A 19,664-nucleotide genomic window follows, 5' to 3' on the forward strand; every position below is an offset into this window, starting at 1 on the left:
TAATCGTCATTTAGAAAGGCACGGATTAATCAAGGACAGCCAGCATGGATTTGTCCCCATCTTTTGTGAAGCAAACGCAAAGTATTCATTAAGAACCATACCCACATCTTCCGCCTCCACACATAGGTTATCTTCTTAGTCTCTAACTTACTTGAATTTTTTGAGGAGGTCGCAAGGAGGGTTGATGAGGGTAACGCATTTGATGTAGTCTACATGGATTTTAGCAAGGTTTTTGACAAGGTCCCACATGGCAAACTGGTCAAAAAAGTAAAAGCACATGGGATCCAAGGAAAAGTGGCAAGTTGGATTCAAAATTGGCTCAGTGGCAAGAGGCGAAGGATAATGGTCAATGGGTGTTTTTGTAACTGGGAGGCTGTATCCAGTGGGGTCCCGCAAGGCTCAGTACTAGGCCCCTTGCTTTTTGTGGTATATATTAATGATTTAGATTTTTTTTTTCGTTCATGAGATGTGGGTGTTGCTGGTGAGGCCAGCATTTATTGCCCATCCCTAATTGCCCTTGAGTGGTGGTGAGCCGCCTTCTTGAACTGCTGCAGTCCCTGTGGTAAAGGTTCTCCCACAGTGCTGTTAGGAAGGGAGTTCCAGGATTTTGACCCAGCGACGATGAAGGAACGGCGATATATTTCCAAGTCGGGATGGTGTAGGGGGCATGATTAAGAAGTTTGCAGATGATACAAAAATTGGCCGTGTGGTTGATAGTGAGGAAGAAAGCTGTAGAATGTAGGAAGATATCAATGGACTGGTCAGGTGGGCAGAAAAGTGCCAAATGGAATTCAATCCGGAGAAGTGTGAGGTAACGCATTTGGGGAGGGCAAACAAGGTAAGGGAATATACAATAAATGGGAGGATACTGAGAGGTGTAGAGGAACAGAGGGGCGTTGGAGTGCATGTCCACAGATCCCTGAAAGGAGCAGGACAGGTAAATAAGGTGCTTAAGAAGGCATACGGTATACTTTCATTTATTAACCGAGGCATAGAATGTAAGAGCAGGGAAGTTAGAACTGTATAAAACTTTGGTTAGGTCACAGCTTGAGTACTGCGTGCAATTCTGGTCACCACATTACAGGAAAGATGTGATTGCACAAGAGAGGGTACATAGGAGATTTACGAGGATGTTGCCAGGACTGGAGAATTTTAGCTATGAGAAAAGATTGGTTAGACTGGGGTTGTTTTCTTTGGAACAAAGGAGGCTGAGGGGAGATTTAATTGAAGTGTATAAAATTACGAGGGGTGTGGATAGAGTTGAAAGGAAGGACCTATTTCCCTTAACAAATAGGTCAATCACCAGGGGGCATAGATCTAAAATGATTGGTAGAAGGATTAGAAGGGAGCTGAGGAGAAATTTTTTCAACCGGGAGTTGTGGGGGTCTGGAACTCACTGCCTGAAAGGATGGTAGAGGAAGAAACCCTCATCACATTTAAAAAGTACTTGGATATGCACTTGAAGTGCCATAACCTACAAGGCTACGGACCAAATGCTGGAAAGTGGGATTAGGCATTATAGCTCTTTTTCGGCTGGCACAGACATGATGGGCTGAATGGCCTCCTTCTGTGCCGTATATTTCTATGATTCTATGATAGGCACTGTGGAAATACAGATGGAACTTTCTGGGGTAAGCACCAGGGAACAAGTTGCCGAGCTAGAGCAGGTGGTGAGTTGACCCTGTTTTTTTTGTTGTAAGGAGACACTGGGTTTCCCCAATGACATCAGGCCAAATTAAAGAAAACTAACACAAGTGCCCCCTTTTCTGAGCTGGCACAAAAAACAAGCACCCAAACCATACAAGAGTTACATTTATATAGTGCTTTTCACGACCTTTAGAATGTCCCAAAGCACTTTACAGCTAATGAAGTATTTTTGAAGTGTAGTCCCTGTTGTAATGTAGGAAACACAGCAGCCAATTTGTGCACAGCAATTTGATAATGACCAGATAATCTGTTTTAGTGATGTTGGTTGAGGGATAAACATTGGCTAGGACACCAGGGATAACTCCCCTTCTTCAAAATAGTGCCATGGGATCTTTTACGTCCATCTGAGAGGGCAGACGGGGCCTTGGTTTAACATCTCATCTGGCACCTCCAACAATGCAGCACTCCCTCAGTACTGCACTGGAGTGTCAGCCTAGATTTTGTGCTCAAGTCTCTGCAGTGGGACTTGAACCCACAGCCTGCCTTAACTCAGGACGCGAGAGTGCTACCAACTGAGCCACGGCTGACACCACAGCTGATACAAAAGAGAAAGGAAACTTATCAAATTAAATAATCATGTTATTGTCCCTATCCGCTATACACTCCAATCCCCGTGGTGCCCACCGGTCACGGAAAGACTCAAGCGTACTGGCGGACACCGCGTGCTCCTTCTCCAGGGCCACACGGGCACCAAAAAAGCTGGGGAAGAGAGGCAGGGAGCCGGAGCGACCACCCGCACGGACTACGTCCAACCTGGACCTGTGGATGGCCACCTTGGCCAGGCCCAGGAGCAGACCCACGAGGAAGTCCCTTGCGTTGACCCTGTTTGTGCCTCAGTTCATTCTAAATACCAAAGTTTGGTAAATGGTGAAGCACGCAATGAACAATCCACATGTTGGGCCTATGAGTAGTAAAGAACACACACTTTATTCAGTGGCCTGAGCTTGCACATTCACATCATTCATTTAGTTACTACTGGATAGTTCTTTACATTAAAACCTTTTCTATGACTGAGGGTAACCCCGCGCTTGCGCTGTACCATCTACACTACGCAGATGACGTCTTAGAATTTTTAAAAACTTGATCACGTGGCCGTAATCTCGCGGTGGGTGCTATAATCTCGCGGTGTTCGAGTGGTTTCCCGAGTGACGGTGTCCTTGAGAGCGCGGTTATGGGTTACTGGGACGCAGAAGATGGAGATGAGTGTCCGAGCAAAACCTGGGAGACTATGCGGGCCGGGGCGGGCCTCGGTAAGTAAAGGCCTAGGGTAAAACCCAGGCACAGCGGGTTCGGGTTCGGGTTCGGGACCGGCAGGCCAAAGGACAGAGACAGTCACAAACGCCATTGAAGGATGTGGCTTGTAAATAAGAGAGAGGGGGGAGATGAGAAGATAAAGCCGCAAGGACACCGAGCTCGGTGGAAGGGCTACATCTGAAACGTTTTAACCTTTTAAGGTAATTGGTAAAAGAACCAGGGAGGAGATGAAGAGGGTTTTTTTTACAGAGCGAGTTGTTATGATCTGGAATGCGCTGCCTGCCTAAAATGGTGGTGGAAGCAGGTTCAATAACAACTTTCAAAAGGGAATCTCCACATCATAACTTTCAAAAGGGAATCGGATAAATACGTTGAAGGGGGAGGGGGGGGATTTGCAGGGTAATGAGGAAAGAGCAGGAGAGTGGGACTAACTGGATAACTCCTTCAAAGAGCCTGCGTGGGGCACGATGGGCCGAATGGCCTCCCTTGCTGTATGGTTCTGACTTCGCAGCAGTTGATTGATCTGTGAGTTTCCAGCATTTTCCGTTTTTGTATCAAAAAGGGGAATACGCGAAGCACTTGGTGGCTCTTAATGGGTTGGGTACACTTAATTTTATTGAGGCTTTGGAGCAAAATGGTTTTCTTTTTGTGTTTTGTAAGTGTGTTCTCAGATAATTCGCTCACTTAACAGATCAATCTGTGATAGTAAGTGAGCAAAACAAATATCTGGCCTGGTGTGTAGCAGTGGTTTTCTACTGTCTCTATACATATCGCTGGTTCTCTAACAACGTGGATATGTTTTCTTTGTATATGTGTCTGGCCCCTCTCTCTTGCTCTTTCAACTTGCATTTTGTATGTCTGAACTCTCTCACTCCTCTGCCCCTAATACAAAAGCAGCATTTGAGATGCACAAGCAGCAGTGTGATAAAATAGTGTTTTTGTGCAGTTCAGTTGAGCTGAGTGATAAAGGGGCAATGGTAGTAACAACAGCGGTCAGGACTAGTGGCCAAATATCACGTCGTCTGCTGTGCAACATCTCTCCTCAACCTTTCTACAGCCTTTGACATGGTGGACCATGTCATCCTCCTCTAATGCATTGCCTCTTTTCCAGCGCAGAAACGCATTTGGCACAACTGGTTTATGCCTCACATGAGCCTCCACCCTCCCTACTTCATCTAACCCTATCAGCATATCCTTTTGTTCCTTTCTTCCTCATGTACTTATCCAGCTTCCCCTTAAATGTATCTATGCTGTTTGCCTCAGCTACTTCTTAACACTCTTTGGGTAAAGAAGTTTCTCCTGATTTCCCTATTGGATTTATTAGTGGCCTTCTCCCCCTCTCCCAACCATACAAGTGGAAATATTTTCTCTACGTCTACCCTATCAAACCGTTTCATTATCTTAAAGACCTCTACCAGGTCACCCCTCAGTGAGAACTGTACTTGCTTGGTTCCACTCTTACCTGTCCCATCGTAGATAGACCATTCCCTGCAATGGCTTCTCTTCCTGACCCCTGCACCATTACTGCTTCATCCTTGGACCTCTGCCTCGTCGACATGCTGCCTCTTGGCTAATGACTCCCAGCTCTTTCTGTGGGATCTCTCGACCCTCCGCTGCCTTTGTACTATCCGTCTGCTTGTCCAACATCCAGTCGTGGATGAATCACTGTTTCCTCTAGCTAAACATTGAGAAGCTGAAGCCATCGTCCTTCAGCCCTGTCACAAACTCTGTACCTTTACCACTGATTCCATGCCCCTGCTGCCACTGTCTCAGGCTGACCCAGACTCTTTGCAATCTCGGCATCATGTTCAAGCCCAACCTCATTCCGATCCAATATCCTGTCCATCACAAAGGCTGTCTACTTCCTCCTCTGTAACATTGCCGACCTCAGCCCATCTTCCACTGAAACCCATGTCTGTGCCTTTTGTTACATCCAGATGCAACTATTCCAGAGCTCTCCTGGCCATCCACCATTCTCAATAAACTTTAGCTCATCCAAAACTCTGCCTTGTATCCTATTTCATTTGTGGACCTGCTTGCATATCACCCTGATCAACATTGGCTCCTGGTCCCCAACACCTCACTTAAAATTCTTATCCTCCTGTTTCAATCCTTTCATGGCCTTACCCCTCCCACCCTCTCTACCTAAGTCCCTTGCTCTGTAATTCTGTCCTCAAACCCCATCTCCTCTCCTCTCTTTTATGACTCCACAAAACGTATCTCTTTGACCAAGCTTTTGGTCAGTTCTTATCTCCTTCTTTGGGTCAGTGTCCATTTTTTTGATTACAGCTCTGTTAAGTGCTTTAGGTCATTTTTCAACATTAAAAGTACTAGTTCCGAGTGGGCATGGGCTAACCACCAAACTGTCCATAATTTGGCACTAATTAGCAATCTCGGGCCACAAGTTGGTTGGTGTGTGAAATGGAAAGTGGGATGAAACATTGCTTGAGGAGAGGGAGTAGTTGATGATGCCACTGACCATTAGGTCAAATGGTGGACTGGTCATGAGCTGAGTTGGGAGGGGTTCAAGAGCAGAAGTGGGGTGGGGGGTGGGGAGTGTCGTGAAAGTGATGACTCTGCTTGGAGCTGGGAGGAAATCGGGCAGAAATTGTGAAGTGTTGTGGGATCAGAACTGGGCTATTGTTATACCCTTGCCCAGGGCATATAACCCACACAATTTCCCAGTTGGCTGCTCCTACCATTTCCATTTGTAACTAGCCTCCAGGAGGTCCAGGATATATTGCCTCTAATTTTCTCTAAGGGAAGAACTCTGTCTCCTGATTTTTTTTAAATTTCCAATTGTATTGACCGGTTAGTTAACCATATGATTATGTGCATCTGAAAGGGAGGTAAAACTTCAAAATGATCATGTGTTGTGGATATTATCACATGTAGATTAGTGGGTAACATTTGGGCATTGTTGTGGTCTGTGCAGTCAGGTGTGCCACCTTTTATTCTGTTTCTATTTTCTAAGTTGTTCAGAGAGGATATAGTAACTAGATTCCTGTGGAGGTAAAACTCTTGTATAGTCTTAAAGAAAGTCATTCTCTACAGAATACCAAACCTTGCTGTGATTTATCTTATTCTTGTAATTTCTCTTTATAGGCCTTGTTGGCTCAGCCTATCATATTGTTGCATTTCCACCTTTTAAAGTTGTTGATGCCCTGCAGAGAGCAGCCAATGGCACCTTAACTATGGGTAAGGACATTTTTGTGTATGGTACAGTCCAGTCCGATATTATTTGCAAAGCAACTTGCTTTGCTCAGCGTGTTTCTCGGGAGAATCAATTTAATAGGAACTTCCATTACTTCTGCACTGTGGCTACTCTGGATGCTTGCGACCCAAGGGAATATGGCTTTATTGGGGTGCTTGAATCCTTAGGAGATTGTGACCCTGTCAGTGGTGCTTGGATCCTAGGGTTATTGTGGTCTTCTGTGGGGCACTATGGTATCACAACAATAAAAGAACAGGTAAAGAGAAAGTTTTAACTCTCAAATATAAAAGTGGTAGTGAAGTTAAAGATAAACAGTTAAAATATTAAAGGAGCTGGGAGCACTACATTGACTACATACAAGCTGCATTTTTTGAACTGTGGCCTATAAATGGGGCCTCCACTTCTGATAGCTTCACTAGTTTCGCTGACTTCCCATATGCCTACAAAGTGGTGCTGACACATGAGTGCCGGTTTAGGCAGTGAGACAGCAAGGGAACGACTGGTAAATGTTAAAACAGGTATCGGGAGACATGCACCAGTAATGCTGTTATGAGAACGAAGGAGATGAAGACGGTGTCCCTGAAGGAAGTGGGGACAGTGCTGCAGGAAAGAGACCAGCGGTTGATGCCAAAGTTTGGGACAGCAGAGGTGAAGTATTGTAATTAGGAGCTGAGACAGAAGAGGATTGGGGAGCAGGTGGTCAATTTTGTTGGAGATGTGTGTTGAGGCCCGAGGGGAACTGGAGAAACAGGATGCATTTGAGCCCGGAATCACTACCACAGGTTAAGGGGAGGACTACATTTAAGTATATCAATTATTAAATGGTATAGATAAATAAAGTAGACTAAGGTTATTAAAAGTCCACCAAGAAAATAAGATCAAGGGACATGGATGGAAATGAGTGTAAATTACATTTAGGGCAATATCAGGAAACTTTTAAAGTGTGATGAATATTCTTATTGGTTTACCAAGCAAAGTAATAAAGACAAAAACATTGGGATAATTTAAAATACAAGTAGATGCAATGATGGGAGGGAAAACTTTTGTTGCAACAGATGGGGTTTTTCTAACATACCTAAAAATATAAAATCCAAAGAGAGAAAAAGCATTTCAGCCAGAGTCATTGTACGGTTATTTATCATGGAATGCTGTCCTACATTGGCTGTGGATCTCCTATTTTAGGGGGCACTAATTTTCTTCGCTGACCTCCCCTGAAAGAAATCAGGCTATGTTAAGTATATAATCTTGCTTCCCAACAGATATCAATCTGACTAATTTCTACAGGTGCCATTTGATTTGAAATCAGCCACTGTGGGTAATTAGCAGCTACCTCATGTTCTTGATCTTGCTTTATTTTGATGGCTCGGTATAGAGGAATGTAATGAGCCCGTGTCCATTTGCTTGCCTTTCAGCTACACTTGGTGCCATTTTTGGAGTAACCACCTGCCTAACTGCGCATATCCGAGGAACCAAAGATGATCCATTGAATTATTTCATTGGAGGTTGTGCTTCGGGAGTCTTCCTCGGAGTGCGAAGTGAGTGCTCGTTACAGCTGTGCGATGGTGCTTGAATTCTCCTAGAAATTTCTGGTACAGGTTCCAGAAAGAGCTGCAGTCAAAAATAATATTTCTCTTAAAGGAAGCTAACCATTGCAATGAACTCATTGTCGTTAGCAACAGAAATAAGGAGGTTGTGTTTTTTGGGGGAAGGTGATATTTATGCTTCTGTGGATAAAGGATGTCAGCACTAGGAAATGGAACCCCTTTTCCAGTTTTATCACCTACTGTCTACTTAAGCACTCCCAGTTCAGATATAGCATGGGTTAAAAGTAATGTAAAGCTACCTTAATTCAGGATGTCCCAGCAGCAGCCTGTGCATTGCATATTCCTTTGATCCACTGCAAAGCAGTTTGTCACCTTTTTTATGCTTGTGTGCAAGCTCTTTCAACAGTTTTAGACTTCCACTCTGAAATTCTTGAGCTTGGATGACTGGAAAAGGCTACTCCCAGATTAATTGTTGAAAATTCATCACTCGAGGAGCAGTTTTCCAGGCCTGGTAACTTGAAATTGCTAAAGCATCCAAGCTTTCAGACTTTGGAGAATAGGGAAATGAGGGGGAGGGGAAAGGAGGATGGAGGGAGTCTTATTTTCTGTGAATGGGAATCTCCCTTTTTTGTGTGTGGTGCTTGCATTATTGCCTAATCATATATGACCCACTTTCTGGATTTGCCATTGTTTCTGCCCTTCAGCTCAAAGTTTGGAAATCCAGCCTTAGTGGAACCCTAGATCCAGTGATTGAGATTTTGCTGGTCCACTGCAGGACCCAGTCCTGATAATTCTGTGAATGCTCAACTTCATCTGGGGAATTGTAAAGCACAATACTGACAAAATTCAATTTACATAAAACAGTGGATCACTTGGTATATTGACACTCTATTGATGTCGGTTATGCTTCTTCACTGTATCTGAGTTGGTATTTTCTCCGACTTGGATCTCCTGATGTTCACAGGTGTGTTTATTGTCAGGACCTTGCACTGTGGGAAGTGGAAAGATTGCCAATTTTTTGGCATACTTTTTAGGCAACATCATGGCTGTCTTTTATCAGATCAGTAAAGTACTTGGATCACTACTCGAAGCAGATAGTTGGCAGCCAGCATGCTCTTTGCTTTGGACCTGGTACCTCAACTAGTTACAGTAGATCCAATGACGTTTAGTCTCTTATTGACTGACTCATCCAAGACTGGATATTTTTTCTTTTTGTGCTGTAAGCTCTCCATATGGCTATACTGATTCATCTGGCTGTTGGCAGAGCATCTTGATTGGAAATACGAATTGAAACCATAGTAGCAAGTGTCCGATTTCAATTTGAGGCACTTGCCTTTGAAACTGGTATTGGTGAAAGCAAGTGCCTTTCATAAGATGTTGAGGAGGTTCTTAACTTCTCAATCTAAGAGGAAGGATGCATAGACATCAATTTCTGAATTTCGGGCAAATTTTCTTTGGTCTTTCAGAACACTGTACCGAAAAAGCTGCAAATCTGTGGCATGGATGTACATGCACTGCATCCTCTGAGGATGATAACTTATTAGCTCATTTGGCCAAGTTCATCCCCCTGCAAGTGGGATAAGTTCAGATAAGCATGCAACTCTGTTAGGGAAAACATTTGTGGATAACATGGAGACAGTCAAGCTACTATAATTATCTGCATTCCAGGGTATTCTGGTTGACAGGCAATGAAAGTGATGAACAACAATGGTCCCAATACAAAGTCCATTGGAGCTCCACTTGTAAATGGGTCCCAATCCAATCTACTGCCATTAACAACAGCACTCTGCTTACATAGTTTCAACCAGCTATCAACCTAGTGTAGTAACTGTCTTATGGCCCCATGAAATCTATTTTTTTCCAATTACCTGTCTGGTACTTAATCAAAGACTTTGAGAGTCAAGGTATATTGCCTAAACTGAACTATCTTCAGTCACCATTCTGGCTACTTCTTCAAAGAACTCAGCAAAGAAAGACGCAAGTTCCCTAGCGTCATGTTGGGCAGCGCTAATAACTACTGATTGCTCTGTGATCATATATCTCGCACATCTAATGCTTTCCAACAGCTTTAATACTACCAAAGTCAAACTCGTTCACCTATAATTTCTAGTGTCTGAACCTGGGTCTCAGTGAGCTATTGAATATCAGTCATTGGCTGCTCATTTTCCCGAGCACTCTGGGGTCCTGTAGCACTGTTCGTCTAAAGTGCGCTAATCTTGGCTAAAACCATTTTGTGGTTGCTTCTAATGAAACAATTTTAGACCCACATCCATTCTGTAACACTGGGACCGTGACATTGTCTTCAGAAGTGAAAACTGATGTATGGTCTTTAACTCATCAGCCCTGCTTTTATCTTTGTACCTAATCTTCCCTGACACATCCCACACTGGACTAACATGGTCTTTGCTGAGATTTTTAAGATAACTGAAAAAGCCTTGCCATCGCTAATACAATTGTTCACCCACTTGGAGCCAAACATTAGTGCTTTTAAGTGTGATGGCCTGGTTTTCTGCCAGGCCTCAGCAATTCTTTAAAATTATTTTTTCACATCTTTGTAGTATCGTCCAAGTATGCAAGATGTTGCATTAAATAAATCAGTGAAGCAAGTTTATTCATCTGCAGTGAGATCTTTGAAACTAATAGTCTACTCTGCCCTTTCAGTAATAAGCATAGATATTTCTGCTTGAATTGAACTAATTCTTTAAGTGTATGTCTGAGTGTGTGAACAAGCCTCTGACGGTTACTCAAATTTCACTTGGCCTAAATGTATGAAAGAATTAAACATGTTGATTTAATACTTACAGTAATATTGATCACTAATTGAATTGTGGTCCCCAGGCTCACTAACAATTTTGTTAAGTGGACCTCCTGTCAAGCTAATTGAATACTCCTGGCTAAGACATTAGTTGAATTGCTGGAATGATTGGGGGATGTTGTGGGCTGATTGACATGTTTGAGGTACTGGCCTCAGAATTTTACCCTTTTTAAGGTTGTTGCTAGTGGAGGGGGTCTTGAGGTTCTTGAACAATTTTATATACAGTAGCCAGCAGAGTAGCAAATTTTCTAATAATAACTTGAAATCATGGCACTTTTAACATGCATTGCAGAGGTTCCATGCAGTGACGGATGTGGAATTGGGAGATCCTCAGCTCCTGTGATAATCCTCAATAATCCATTGGTTTATTTAAAAAGTCACCAGTAATACAAGTTAGAAGAAAATCTAAATTAACAGTTTACCCTACCCTCCTCCCCCAGTTTGGATTTGAGAGCCATGTACCTTGAGCTAGACTGGGTGGCATCTGAAGGATCCTTTTCTTTTGTTACAGTATGGAAAGAGGTCATTTGGCCCATCAAGTCCATGCCGGCTCTATGCAAGAGCAATCCAGCTAGTCCCACTTCCCCCCCCCCCCCTCCCAGCCAATCCCTGTAGCCCTGCAAATTTTTTCCTTTTCAAGCACTTATCCAGTTCCCTTTTGAAGGCCATGATTGAATCTGCCTCCACCACCCCCTCGGGCAGTGCATTCCAGATCCTAACCACTCGCTGTGTTTTTTTTAAAAAAAAAGTTTTTCCTCGTCACCTTTGGTTCTTTTGCCAATCCCCTTAAATCTATGACCTCTGATTCTTGACCCTTCTGCCAATGGGAACAGTTTCTCTCTATCTACTGTCTAGACCCTTCATGATTTTGAATACCTCTATCAAATCTCCTCGTAACCGTCTCTGTTCCAAGGAGAACACCACCAGCTTCTCCAGTCTATCCATGTAACTAAAGTTACTCATCCCTGGAATCATTCTAGTAAATCTCTTCTGCACCCTCTCTAAAGCCTTCACATATTTCCTAAAGTGCGGTGCCCAGAACTGGACACAATACTCCAGTTGTGGCTGAACCAGTGTTTTATAAAGGTTCATCATGACTTCCATACTTTTATACTGAATGCCGCTACTTAAAGCCCAGGATTCTGTGTGCTTTTTTAACCGCTTTCTCAGCCTGCCCTGCCGCCTTCAACGATTTGTGCACACATGCCCCAGCGCTCTTTGCTCCTGTACCCCTTTTGTACCGAAATGTCTCACTTTGCATTTTTCTGCGTTAAATTTCATCTGCCATGTGTATGCCCATGTCACCAGCCTGTCTATATCCTCTTCAAGTCTATCCTGATTAATGCTTCTGAAGGGTCCTGATATGTTGAATGACTAGTTATTGTGGGTGCTGCTGTTCCTAGTGTTGTCCACTAGATAGCACCAGATAGATAGTTTTAATGAAAACTTTAAGGCCCACACATTGTAATGTCCTCACACAAGCTTATTACACATGCTTTGTGATTTAACAAGTAACATATGAAACTCTGCATGCTGATTCCTATGTCCCAGTGTGCTTTCTAAATGCTTCTATTATGTGTTGATGTAATGATCTCTCGTATGCGCACTGAGCATTTTTGATGGGAATGCTACAGGTTTCATGTATATGTTGATCTCCATACTGTGGTGCAGGCACAGTGTTTCATGGCATGAGGCAATCTCTCCTGAGCAGGTACTGAACGTTTCCTGCTGTAGCATTTGTTTCAATAATATGGGAACTGGACTGTCATTGTTTTAACACTAGAATACTGTCTTTTTCCACAGCTCACAGCTATATGACTGGCACCTCAGCCTGCCTGTCTCTTGGCATACTTGCAGCTCTCACAAAGATGGGCAAGATGGAAGGCTGGCGTATATCAGGACCTCCCAGACTCTGAAAACAGCGGAAGCACAGCAAACTATTGTAATATAATGTACCTTGTCCAATAAAACTAATGTAAATTCTGCTGCACAGTGTCACTTCAAATACAGCCAAGTACATATCAGTGTTGCATTTAAAGCAGAATCCCAGGCGCTTGAATGAGTGAAACTAGCTATGACGCTTCCACTCTCGGTCCCTTTGATTTTTTTTCTCTTGGATATCTTTTGAGTTGTGAGCTGATTATGTATTGTGTGTTTCATTGACCATGGCATTAGACAGTATGAAGACCTGATGGTTAAATCTAATGCTGTTGGCTTAGCATTATTAACTAAGACCCCTCATGGCAGTGGCTGGGCTGGGGCTGTCACCTAGACTGGGACATTTTTCTATGTTAAAGGTGTTATTATAAATGCAAGTTGTAGAATCTCCCTTCAGCAGCCAAACAGAAGATAATTAGTGTTTATTAAAGATTGTTGTGTTGGGTTAACTGCAGCCTTCTACAGTATATTTATTTTGATGCTGTTTAGAAATTAGTTGCTTTTTGTTTTGAAGCTAGCATTTTTTCAGCTGTAAAATTTGCACATAAAATTGTTTCTGAAACAATGTATTGTAAATAAGCCAATAATTGCTGTCAATTATATTGCTATATTTAATTTTATATACATGGTCCCCATAAAGTTTAAATTTAGTGCATTTAAATCCTTGTCAAACACAGTAAAATAGTGGCTTGTTTGTACTCTGTCCACAAAAAAACAACGAAGGTTGTTCTAGGCTGCAGTGGATTGGGGGAGAATGCAGATATGACTGTCACCATGCTTCCAGCTGCCTTACTGGGTTTTTGCCTGCTAATGGAATACTGGCCTTTATATCTAGAGGTCTAAAGTGCAAGGGGGTAGAATTATGCTACGGCTATACCAAGCCCTGGTTAGACCACACCTGGAGGTACTGTGTTTAGTTCTGGGCATTGCCCTTTAGGAAGGACATATTGGCTGTGGTGGGAGTGCAGCGTAGATTTACTAGAATGATACCTGGACTCCAAGGGTTAAAGTACGAGGAGAGATTACACAAATTAGGTTTGTATTCCCTGGAACTTAGAAGATTAAGGGGCGATTTGATTGAAGTTTTCAAGTTATTAAGGGGAACTGAGGGTAAATAGAAACTATTTCTAGGTTTGGGAGTCTAGGACCAGAGCACATAGCCTAAAAATTAGAGCCAGGACTTTCAGGAGTGAAGTTAGGAAACACTTCTACATACAAAGGGTGGTAGAAGTTTGGAACTCTCTTGTGCAAACAGCAGTTGATACTAGCTCAATTGTTAATTTTAAATCTGAGATTGATAGGTTTGTTAACCAAAGGTACTAAAGTATATGGAGTTAGCCATGATCTCATTGAATGGTGGAACAGGCTGGAGGGGCTAAATGCCCTACTCCTGTTCCTAATTGCCAAACTACGTCTACAGCTGATGGAATGCTGTGTATGGTGAACCGCAGAAAGAAAGCTCATACTTTAAGGAAATTTAGCTGTATGTGTGTAATTATGTAATAAGTGGGCAATTTTCACAGCCATCTGGATTTCAGCATTCTCTCGTGCCCCAAAACAAGAATGCATTGTGGAGCAGTGTTTAGAAGGTTGAATCAGCCAGACTATGCTGAATGAGTTTGAAGGAGATTTCACTTAATAATTATCCCAAATGTGGACTTGGCTTTCCTAGCTATCACTTCAGAATATGTGAACAGGCTCACTGGCTTCCCCATAATGCCAAAATGGGTATAGCTAGGATCCAACTGTGAAGATGTACTAGAGTGATGTATATAATAAAGACTTCTGATGACTATTGTGAGACCTTTTAGCAGCTGCTAAAATTGTGGTGAGGTGCTCAGTGCCTGCATCTTTGATTGAAGGTGGCTGGTGCTTTCCAAATTTAGGCTGCAAAAATCCATGGCTGTTCCAGTGTGCTCCTGCTATAACCGCAGCAGGAGTCTGGAATGGCTGGCTGGACCTGGATATACTAGCTCCAGATCTTGTACTGAAGAACATGGATGACCTTGTTTGGGGCAGAGCCTCTGCTTGAGATTTCCTGTGGCTCAGGGCTTCAAAGGGACCTGGTGTATGGTTGATAGAGGTCCAGACATACCTACCTCCCATGGGTGGAAGTTGGCACCACATGAGGGTCCAAGGGATCAGGCTGGGATTGAGGCCTGGTTCCAGAATAGACCCACCTACAAAGGTGACTGCAGTGGGTTGCTAAAGATTTTCTGGCCTAGTTTCAGAACTGATCTACCAGCACAAGCACCCACCGCTGCCACTTAAATTAAGGAACCTTGATCCCTGTGAACTTTGGGGTCAGCAACAGAGGTCCCAGGCAGGTGCATCTCGGCACTTGGACTGAGCTGCATCCTCTGTTGATTTTCTGGGCCATAAAGTCAAGTGAAGTCATAAAGTAAAACTGGATTAGGCCTTGGAAGTAAATGGGTAAAACAGCTCCAGTGTTGGCACTTCCAGAGAGATCTTATCCAGCATTACTGTAATGACTAATAAGACTTGATAGGTCCATTCTGGCAGAAGCTGAGGCTTTATTCACCCAGATATTAAGAGCTCCAGCCAGGTTTATAGGAGTATACATAAAAGTGAAATGGGCTGACGAAAATATAGAAAAAGTGCTCTGACCCTAGAAGTGTTCAGGATTGCCCAAATGAATAGGTGAATCGATATGAAGCCAGGGACCGCTACACTCAAAAATCAGATTGCAGTTAGCAGAGGGCATTTGTGCTGCTGCTTCCTGAAGGCATCGATCCAGTTCAATATGAACTGAGTCTGAACTGACTAGATACAACAATTTGAAAGGGAAAGTGTGGGGGTGCATTAAAAACAGAGAAAGTTATTTGCTGTGCTGTATGGAATTCCTTGCAGCTGGTTTGGGATGATATGAGCTGGGAGAATCTTGAAAAAAGCAAGAAGAATATTCACTTCAAAACTCTGATGTCTCAAAACCTTTTTTTAAATTAGGTTTGAGGTAAGATTATACTTAAATATATAAAAAGATTATAATTTCCTCATCGTGGTCTCCTCTTATCTAACATTCCTGCCTAAGATACCAGCTCATTGATTTTGCATCTAGCTACTTGTCACTTGCATGAACAGGCAAATCTCTGCCGCTCTTAGGGAAGAAGTGTTTAAGCACACTGGCAGGCCTGATTGTAGGCCTCTGCTGCTGTGTGCTTGGTTGGGGTGTTAGGGAGCAGAGATGGCCTTGAAAAAAATCTAGATAGTAAATACTGAAGAAAGAAAGATGCTGGGTTTGACAATTTCCTCACGCCTGCTTTCTAGCAGAGGCCTTTGGATAGTGATCGAGAGAGACCCCTACTGTTTACATTTGCTACCTCAGAGTCACCTTTGGGATTGATGTTGAAGAGGTCAGTTAATTTACCACAGAGCAGGGAGCAAACCTGGGATGTTCTTTGCTTATATGGCTCAGTGTCAGCCAGCTTGATGCTTTTACCTCCTGGACCATTGAGATGCCTCTTTCCATTTGTCCCTGGAATTTTGTCAGTTGTAATCCTGACGGTAAGGCCTGTTTTGCAGCAAATAAAACAAGCTTACAAAGCTCAGCCTGCTGAATGTTGTCAGGTTTTTTGACTCCCCCACCCAAAGCCTGTTACAAGCCAGTACTCCTAATTGTTTGCAGAGGCTGCAGGGTGGAGGAGTGATGTCTGTGGCACATGTGTGGAATCTCATTGTGTTTGTTTTTCCTAAGATCATGCTAATTTACTGCCATGATCTGTTCACGTGAAACCAAGAGGTAAAAAAATCATCATACCGTGCCGTCATTAATAACAGCTGTGTGGGTAACAGTAGCGCTGCTGACTAAAGAGTTTGCTTGTAATAGTTTATCAGTGATAGCTACTCATTTGAAGAAAAGCACAGGATTTCATTACTAATTTCTTCTTAGCTTGTTACTATTGATCAGTTTATTGAGCAAAGCCTGTGGATATTGATAGTCAAAATATCTCTGACCTCCTGTCTGGTTCCTTCTGTTTTCTATTGTCTGACCCTTGAGCTTGCTAAGTTTTTTTTTACCACCTTTTGCTTCCCTCCCTTAGATATATCTGAACCTTTGCTCTGACTTTCTATGATTAAAAATATGTATTTTTTGTGATCATCCAGGTAAAGGATATCAGTGCTGCTGAGTGAAGCATGTTCTCCACTCCTGTCACTATCAAAAGGATGCATTCCCAATAACAATGTGCATTTATGATGTAAAACATCCTAGATGCCAAGAGTAGCAGAAGCGTTGGGGGAAGTGACTGAAGGAATGGTTAAAGATATTTGATGAGGTGCCACATTAGAGACTTGTTCTGAAAATTAAGGCATATAGTTTTAAGGGGAATGTAACTGCATGGATAGGTGACTAGGGGAACGAAAGCAAAGTGTAGAGGTAAATGGGTGTTTTTGAGATTGGCAAGATGTGAGTACTGGCGTGCATCAAGGACCTTTCTTCTTCCATTCGTATAAATAACTTGGACGTAGAAAAAAGAGGAATGATATTGAAGTTTGCTGATGATACCAAATTAATGGGCAAGGCAAACAGAACAAATGTAGACAATTCCAGGAGGGTGTAGATAGCTTAGCAGTGTGGGCAGGTAGGTGGTAGATGCAGTTCAATTCAGAGAAATGTGAAGTAGTACATTTTAGGAAGAACAACAGTGAAAGGACGTATACCCTACACGGTTACATTCTTAAGAGTAGAAAAATGGAAATGTGGGAGTACAGATTTTTAAAGGTGAGTGCAGGTAGATAAGGTTATTCTTGAAAAAAGGTAACAGGATTCTGGTTTCGTACTTGGGGATATTGAATATAAAAGCAAAGAAATGATGTTGAATTAGCACACCACTCGTTAGGCCTCATATGGAATATTGAATGCAATTCTGGGCACCCAATTATAGGAAGGATATTAGAGCTATGGTACAGAGTACAGAAAAGATTCACTAGATTGATACCAGGAATAAGAAGTTATAGTTATTAAAAAAAATTGACAAATTGGCCCTTTTTCACTGGGATAGAGTAGATAAAGGGAGGGGGTTCAAAATTAAGAGCTGCTTTGAGAAAATAAATAGGAAAAGATTGTTTCCGCTGGTTGATGAATCAGTAACAATTTCTATGAGATGTAGATTTTAGGGAGGCTTTTGAAGGTGCAGATAGAGGTAGCAAGGTGGAGGGTTTAGGGAGAGAGTTCCAAAGATGAGCTAAAAATAATTTTTAAAAAATGGGTGGAGACTGTATGCCCACACATTGATGTGTGTGTACCTTAGAACCCTGGTTCTGCAGCTCTCTTATCGACTTCACAATGACAGAAGAAAGAATTTTCATGTTCTCGACGTCCCAAGTACTTCAGTCAATGAAATATTTGTGAAGTGTGATCACTGTTGTAGGCAAACACAAGTCAATTTGTACACAGCAAGGTCCCACAAACAACAATGAGATAAATAAGCAGATAATGTGTTTTGATAGTGTTGGTTGAGGGACAAATGTTGGCCAGTACAACTCCCCTGCCCATCATATAGTGTTATGCACCTGAGCAGTTTAGTATCTCATATAAAAGATGGCACCTCCAATAATGCTCTGCTACACTGAAGCATCAGCCTAGATTATGTGCTCATGTCTCTGGGAGTGGGGATTAAATCCATAACCACCTGACTCAGAGGTGAGAGTGCTACCACTGAGCCAAAGCTGACATCTATGATGTGTGGCATACCCTACACCGTAGTCACATAGCTGTGCCCCCTCCCTCACAGTAATGTGTGGTATCCCCTACATCCTGGTCGTGTAGTGCGCAGTGATTTCATGCCATGGGTCTTTAACCCCCTCAATACGATCGGATTGCAAATTGTCAGCCCCACAAAGGTTATGTGTCAAATAGAAACTGAACAATTGTTTAAGTTACACTTGTAATTTGAACAGAGATGAATCAGTGTGATGAAGGTGGACTTTTCATATGCTGCACTCATTTAAAAGCAACATGTTATTACGCAAGTGAGAAGAGTATACAAAAGATTTCACAGCTGTGTATGATGTAAGAAGGCAATGCTTGTACATGCATGTGCAGCATATTAAACAGTAACTGTGTGGAATCCCAGCGTAACAAACAGCTCCAGTAAAGCAAAATGATTAGATTATAGCAGTGAGGATCAAACTACCATCAAGTAAAAATGCAGAAAAGTAATCATCTCCTGAGGGAGTTGAAAACAAACAATTAAACCTGTTGAGGGTTAATGTACAAAAGCAATGCAGAATTACACTGCTTCCCCATGTCCCCTGCAGCCATCAGCAGCCCTGAAAACAATTCAGCTCACCTCCAGGAGACTAAGATCAAATGTAGGCTAGACTGGAATCATGTAGGCTGATAATCTAAGCCCCCCCACTACCAGGCCTCTGGTCACGTGACTAGCTGAAATCCACCTCAGTGGGAACCAATTGCATACGATGGAGAACTGTATGTATTCCATTATCGAAATTACAGCTTGTCCTCGGGTCTGGAGTATTTGGTTTGCATTAAGCATATACCATTGTACAGCTGAGACTGAGAATTAAGGTCAGGGTGTAGAGTTACATTTTGGCAGGCATACTAACGGTTAAGTGTATTAGAGGTGCACAGCCTTGTGTATATATACATATGTTATAAAAGCTTCCTGGCATCTATTAACAAAACAGCACAGCACTCAGAGCAGCCATAGAAATACATCTTCAATGACCCTTCTGCTCCTCAGTGCCTCAGGCTGCATAAAGTAAACAGAACGTGGGAGTGAATGGAAACTGCAAATAAGCCTGTTAGAATTTAACAGGCCCCTTTTTGGAATCTGTGAGACTCCTGGGTTTGGGGGGTGGGGGGAAAGGTTATCTTCTGTGGGTCAAGGATTGGTTCTTGAGTCTGTTATTTCTGCAGTATATTCTAATTATAAAATTCAACATTTTGGAAACAAGATCCATTTGAAGAAAAACAGATTTAATCTGAAAGATATAATGGGAAGGACACAGCATTCTTCAATTGAAAAGTGTAAGACATTGTGGTCTGACCGGGAGTGACAGTTGGGGCAACTCTGAATTCTGGTATCTGATTGTGAGGTCTGAGATGGATGCTCAGAGCTGGTGGGACTTTGAATAACAGCTGTGATGTGAAGCTGGAAAGTGCAATTGTACAGTTTCCTGGGATTGTTGCTTTTCAGTCATTCGTGGA

At 42.7% G+C, this 19,664-nt stretch overlaps 1 protein-coding gene across 1 annotated transcript; it reads left to right on the forward strand.

Moving 5' to 3' along the window:
* Nucleotides 1–2,814: 2,814 nt before the first annotated feature.
* On the forward strand, nucleotides 2,815–12,519 carry ndufa11 (NADH:ubiquinone oxidoreductase subunit A11). Its single transcript, XM_067968208.1, has 4 exons — nucleotides 2,815–2,957; nucleotides 6,067–6,159; nucleotides 7,588–7,710; nucleotides 12,338–12,519. The coding sequence occupies exons 1-4, from the start codon at nucleotides 2,879–2,881 to the stop codon at nucleotides 12,448–12,450; spliced, it is 408 nt and encodes a 135-aa protein (XP_067824309.1). The 5' UTR covers nucleotides 2,815–2,878; the 3' UTR covers nucleotides 12,451–12,519.
* Nucleotides 12,520–19,664: the final 7,145 nt, after the last annotated feature.

The sequence above is a fragment of the Heptranchias perlo genome, chromosome 29, assembly GCF_035084215.1.
Source record: "Heptranchias perlo isolate sHepPer1 chromosome 29, sHepPer1.hap1, whole genome shotgun sequence".
NCBI lineage: Eukaryota > Metazoa > Chordata > Chondrichthyes > Hexanchiformes > Hexanchidae > Heptranchias > Heptranchias perlo.